At 48.2% G+C, this 5491-nt stretch overlaps 1 protein-coding gene across 30 annotated transcripts; it reads left to right on the top strand.

Moving 5' to 3' along the window:
* Nucleotides 1–414: 414 nt before the first annotated feature.
* On the top strand, nt 415–4515 carry UBB (ubiquitin B). Of its 30 annotated transcripts, none has more exons than XM_051992062.1 (5): nt 415–532; nt 1637–1865; nt 2550–2830; nt 3059–3233; nt 3460–4515. In XM_051992062.1, the coding sequence occupies exons 2-5, from the start codon at nt 1643–1645 to the stop codon at nt 4380–4382; spliced, it is 1602 nt and encodes a 533-aa protein (XP_051848022.1). In that variant the 5' UTR covers nt 415–532; nt 1637–1642; the 3' UTR covers nt 4383–4515. The 30 variants fall into 30 exon arrangements, with proteins under 30 accessions (XP_051848022.1, XP_051848020.1, XP_051848028.1 ...); XM_051992060.1 differs by having other exon boundaries at nt 422–538; XM_051992068.1 differs by lacking the exon at nt 415–532 and adding an exon at nt 1050–1094 and having other exon boundaries at nt 2778–2830.
* The last annotated feature ends 976 nt before the right edge of the window (nt 4516–5491 follow it).

Genomic DNA, 5491 nt, shown 5'->3' with positions numbered 1-5491 from the left:
CCTACCCCCTCAGATCACGTCAGCTCCTTCCGCCAGGTTCTAGAGAGCCCCAGCAACAAGGGAGGGCTCCGGGTACTACCCCGCCCCGCCGCGCTGACCAATCAGCAGCCTCCCTCGAATCCTTTCCTCCGCCCTCCCTTCCTTTCTTTTCCACAGCTGTGGCGAAGGTTCCAGAGTTTTCTGCAAAGGGCCGGCCCCTCTGTATCAAATCCATCCGCCCTTCGAGCTTCAAACACCATCTAAGGAAGCGAGAAGGGGCGGGAGGGACCTTCGTCACTCTCCAGTCTGGCGCCGGGTGGGTGGGGTGGGGATAGTCATCTCACCTTACTGGATTCCTGAGGGGGCGGGAACGGGACTACTTTTGTCCGCGCGCGTATACCACGCCTGCGCTCGGGGTGACGCGTCTCTCGACGTTGCATAAATAGCTAGCGCCGGCGGTGGCAGTGCAGCATCGAACGCAATCTTCTCGGGGTCTGCTTCTCTCAGAGTTTGTTGCGCGTTGAGTCTCCGGTCCTAGCGTCCTTCTACAGAGGTACTGGTGAGTTGGGTTAAGATCTCGGGTTGGGGAGAGGCTATTTAGTCGGAGCCGCGGGTGTTCGGGGAGTAGAAGGACTGATGAGGAAAGTTAGTGAACGTTCGTTGAGGCAACATGGCGTGAAGCTTCCGGTGTCCTTAGGCGTAAAAACGCTGAGTCACGGGGGACAGGACGGGAGGGACGGGTGTTGGGGGACCTAGCCCCGGACTCGGCCCCTGATTGCTTCGGAGCACCCCGGGAGGAATTTGTGGGACCAGAAGTGGGGATGTGGGGCTGAGCAGGTCCAGGGTCTTGGACTTGTCCAAACTTTGGTCCCGTCATAGGGAAGTTTTCCTGGGCCCGCTCTGGGGGAGGGATGTCCAAACTCTCGTCGGAATTGTGCTGCCGGCGATAGTGACCTCAGAGTCTCGCGAGATTAGCATAGAAGGAGGGGAGAGCTCGCGCGCCGAACTTTTTTTTTTAAATCCGGAAGACATTAACAAGCTTAGCGTTCATTTCACTGGAATTCGTGTCTGCTAACCGCCTAGTTATGGTGTCCATAAGCTTTGTGTTTGCCAAGGTTGTTTTTTAAAAATTTTTCTCTAGTCCAGCCTTTAATTGGAGGGGGAATAAATGGGTCTGGAGAAAATGGCTCATCCTAGGTCACATGGGGTATCAGGAAGCACTAATATTGTCAATTGTCATAGTTGCCATTTCAATCCAGTAGTCTAAATATCCTCTCTTGGGATTGGGGTTTGTTTTGAGCTCGGCCTTTGCCAGTATGCTTAGTTTAGGCAGCATTTAAATTAATTATAGTCTATACTCTCTTGTAGACATTGAGAAACCAAGTTACTTAAAATAGAAAATGGGTAATAGTGGGCAGGTTGTTTCGATATCCTTGATTGTCTTCATTCCTTGACGGCCTGGGAAGGAAGAAAAGACTGATCTGGTGTTGATCTGTTACTTGATCTCTGATCATTTGAATTTATTAAATAAAAATCCGTGTTTAAATCAGTAAGACTCAGAGGCAACTTCCTGCTAAATAAGTTTAAGGGTTAGAATTTGATTAAGACATCGATTTAATTTAATTTAAAGAATAACTGTTTATGATTTTATTTACAGATCACTATGCAGATCTTTGTGAAAACCCTGACAGGGAAGACCATCACCCTGGAGGTGGAGCCCAGTGACACTATTGAGAATGTCAAAGCCAAAATCCAAGACAAAGAGGGCATCCCTCCTGACCAGCAGAGGCTCATCTTTGCAGGCAAGCAGCTGGAAGATGGTCGCACCCTGTCTGACTACAACATCCAGAAAGAATCCACCCTCCATCTGGTCCTGCGTCTCAGAGGTGGTATGCAGATCTTTGTGAAGACCCTGACAGGGAAGACCATCACCCTGGAGGTGGAGCCCAGTGACACTATTGAGAATGTCAAAGCCAAAATCCAAGACAAAGAGGGCATCCCTCCTGACCAGCAGAGGCTCATCTTTGCAGGCAAGCAGCTGGAAGATGGTCGCACCCTGTCTGACTACAACATCCAGAAAGAATCCACCCTCCATCTGGTCCTGCGTCTCAGAGGTGGTATGCAGATCTTTGTGAAGACCCTGACAGGCAAGACCATCACCCTGGAAGTGGAGCCCAGTGATACTATTGAGAATGTTAAAGCCAAAATCCAAGACAAAGAGGGCATCCCTCCTGACCAGCAGAGGCTCATCTTTGCAGGCAAGCAGCTGGAAGATGGTCGCACCCTGTCTGACTACAACATCCAGAAAGAATCCACCCTCCATCTGGTCCTGCGTCTCAGAGGTGGTATGCAGATCTTTGTGAAGACCCTGACAGGCAAGACCATCACCCTGGAGGTGGAGCCCAGTGACACTATTGAGAATGTTAAAGCCAAAATCCAAGACAAAGAGGGCATCCCTCCTGACCAACAGAGGCTCATCTTTGCAGGCAAGCAGCTGGAAGATGGTCGTACCCTGTCTGACTACAACATCCAGAAAGAATCCACCCTCCATCTGGTCCTGCGTCTCAGAGGTGGTATGCAGATCTTTGTGAAGACCCTGACAGGCAAGACCATCACCCTGGAGGTGGAGCCCAGTGATACTATTGAGAATGTCAAAGCCAAAATCCAAGACAAAGAGGGCATCCCTCCTGACCAGCAGAGGCTCATCTTTGCAGGCAAGCAGCTGGAAGATGGTCGTACCCTGTCTGACTACAACATCCAGAAAGAATCCACCCTCCATCTGGTCCTGCGTCTCAGAGGTGGTATGCAGATCTTTGTGAAGACCCTGACAGGCAAGACCATCACCCTGGAAGTAGAGCCCAGTGATACTATTGAAAATGTCAAAGCCAAAATCCAAGACAAAGAGGGCATCCCTCCTGACCAGCAGAGGCTCATCTTTGCAGGCAAGCAGCTGGAAGATGGTCGCACCCTGTCTGACTACAACATCCAGAAAGAATCCACCCTCCATCTGGTCCTGCGTCTCAGAGGTGGTATGCAGATCTTTGTGAAAACCCTGACAGGCAAGACCATCACCCTGGAGGTGGAGCCCAGTGACACTATTGAGAATGTCAAAGCCAAAATCCAAGACAAAGAGGGCATCCCTCCTGACCAGCAGAGGCTCATCTTTGCAGGCAAGCAGCTGGAAGATGGTCGCACCCTGTCTGACTACAACATCCAGAAAGAATCTACCCTCCATCTGGTCCTGCGTCTCAGAGGTGGTATGCAGATCTTTGTGAAGACCCTGACAGGCAAGACCATCACCCTGGAGTGGAGCCCAGTGATACTATTGAAAATGTCAAAGCCAAAATCCAAGACAAAGAGGGCATCCCTCCTGACCAGCAGAGGCTCATCTTTGCAGGCAAGCAGCTGGAAGATGGTCGCACCCTGTCTGACTACAACATCCAGAAAGAATCACCCTCCATCTGGTCCTGCGTCTCAGAGGTGGTATGCAGATCTTTGTGAAAACCCTGACAGGCAAGACCATCACCCTGGAGGTGGAGCCCAGTGACACTATTGAGAATGTCAAAGCCAAAATCCAAGACAAAGAGGGCATCCCTCCTGACCAGCAGAGGCTCATCTTTGCAGGCAAGCAGCTGGAAGATGGTCGCACCCTGTCTGACTACAACATCCAGAAAGAATCCACCCTCCATCTGGTCCTGCGTCTCAGAGGTGGTATGCAGATCTTTGTGAAGACCCTGACAGGCAAGACCATCACCCTGGAAGTGGAGCCCAGTGACACTATTGAGAATGTTAAAGCCAAAATCCAAGACAAAGAGGGCATCCCTCCTGACCAACAGAGGCTCATCTTTGCAGGCAAGCAGCTGGAAGATGGTCGCACCCTGTCTGACTACAACATCCAGAAAGAATCCACCCTCCATCTGGTCCTGCGTCTCAGAGGTGGTATGCAGATCTTTGTGAAGACCCTGACAGGCAAGACCATCACCCTGGAAGTGGAGCCCAGTGATACTATTGAAAATGTCAAAGCCAAAATCCAAGACAAAGAGGGCATCCCTCCTGACCAACAGAGGCTCATCTTTGCAGGCAAGCAGCTGGAAGATGGTCGTACCCTGTCTGACTACAACATCCAGAAAGAATCCACCCTCCATCTGGTCCTGCGTCTCAGAGGTGGTATGCAGATCTTTGTGAAGACCCTGACAGGCAAGACCATCACCCTGGAAGTGGAGCCCAGTGATACTATTGAGAATGTCAAAGCCAAAATCCAAGACAAAGAGGGCATCCCTCCTGACCAGCAGAGGCTCATCTTTGCAGGCAAGCAGCTGGAAGATGGTCGTACCCTGTCTGACTACAACATCCAGAAAGAATCTACCCTCCATCTGGTCCTGCGTCTCAGAGGTGGCTGCTAAATGACTTAAGAAAGCATAAATTGCCAATGATAGCATTTTTTGCACTTATTAGCTCTTAAATCTTAAGTTTTGAGATTACCTGGTTCAGTAACAGCTGAGCAAAATGCTAATAAAAGTTTTTGTTGCACATTGATTTTGACTTCTGTTTTGGTGGTATTTTATTCTAAATTTAAAGTGTTATTCTTTATCAAAGTGTGTTTAAAGCTGGGATTTGTCCAGCAATTGACAAAAATTTAGTTTACAAAGATTCCTGGAAGTTTTCATTTTTAAGCCACAGAAGTAGTTTACATTTGAGTTTTTAAAATCCCTTAAAATAATGTCCATAGAACAGCCGGCATAATTCATGTAACACTTAAGATTGCAGTCACTCCATCTTGGGAGGGAGGGAGATTTCCTGTTTTACAGAGGAAGCTGAATTGGCCAAGAAAACTAAATGGGAGACTAGTTTTGAACCCTAAATTCCTATCCTTCAGTTAATAGAAAGTATTCAATCTTCCCTTTCACATTTTTCCATTTCTGTACCAAAAAAACCTGATAGAAAATGCCCCAAATGGTTATTAATGACCCTGCAAGGAAGGTTATTAATGGACCCATGCAAGGCCAATTGGCCTATATAGCAAATCTTTCAGTGGCAGACCTCTTTAAAAATCTCTAACCCTTGGAATTGAGTTCTTATCTGGAGAACAAGTACTTTAGATGACTGCTTCTTACACTGATGAGTGGGCCCCAGAATTAAGTTTCAAGTTCACTATTATGTGTCAAAATGAGTTGAATCCCAATTTGGGGTCTTGTGCTCTTGAATCACTTTGAAAGTTTGCATCTTTGTGCTAAAGGCCACTATTGGGACTGTCTTCAGAGATCAAAGTGCCTGAAGAAAGTAGTCCAAGGTCACAGGAAATATTGGGGGGGAATGGTTATTGAAAGGACCTTGATTCCAGTATCTGTTCTTCTGCCTCTTAGGTTGTAGATGACTAAGCTAATTTTCTAGATGTAGGGGTGGGTAGTCAACTTCTGGGGTTAGTGGGATGCAAGGGACAGGTAGCCCAAATCCTTGGCTCTACTTTGCTCTTGCCTTGGAATTATTGTGAAACTATTGGGGTGATTGTAAT

Source organism: Antechinus flavipes, chromosome 4, assembly GCF_016432865.1.
Source record: "Antechinus flavipes isolate AdamAnt ecotype Samford, QLD, Australia chromosome 4, AdamAnt_v2, whole genome shotgun sequence".
NCBI classification, from domain to species: Eukaryota; Metazoa; Chordata; class Mammalia; order Dasyuromorphia; family Dasyuridae; genus Antechinus; species Antechinus flavipes.
Note: the sequence above shows the minus strand (reverse complement) of the source record. Positions and strands in the feature narration are given on the sequence as shown.

Bases quoted from the DNA above. Each gene is read 5' to 3' on its own strand.
- UBB (XM_051992048.1), top strand. From the start codon at position 1,871: ATGCAGATCTTTGTGAAGACCCTGACAGGGAAGACCATCACCCTGGAG. The intron at 2,831-3,058 runs GTAGAGCCCAGT...ATCACCCTGGAG, and splicing joins GCAAGACCATCACCCTGGAA to GTGGAGCCCAGTGACACTAT. The intron at 3,234-3,459 runs GTGGTATGCAGA...TGCGTCTCAGAG, and splicing joins TCTGGTCCTGCGTCTCAGAG to GTGGTATGCAGATCTTTGTG.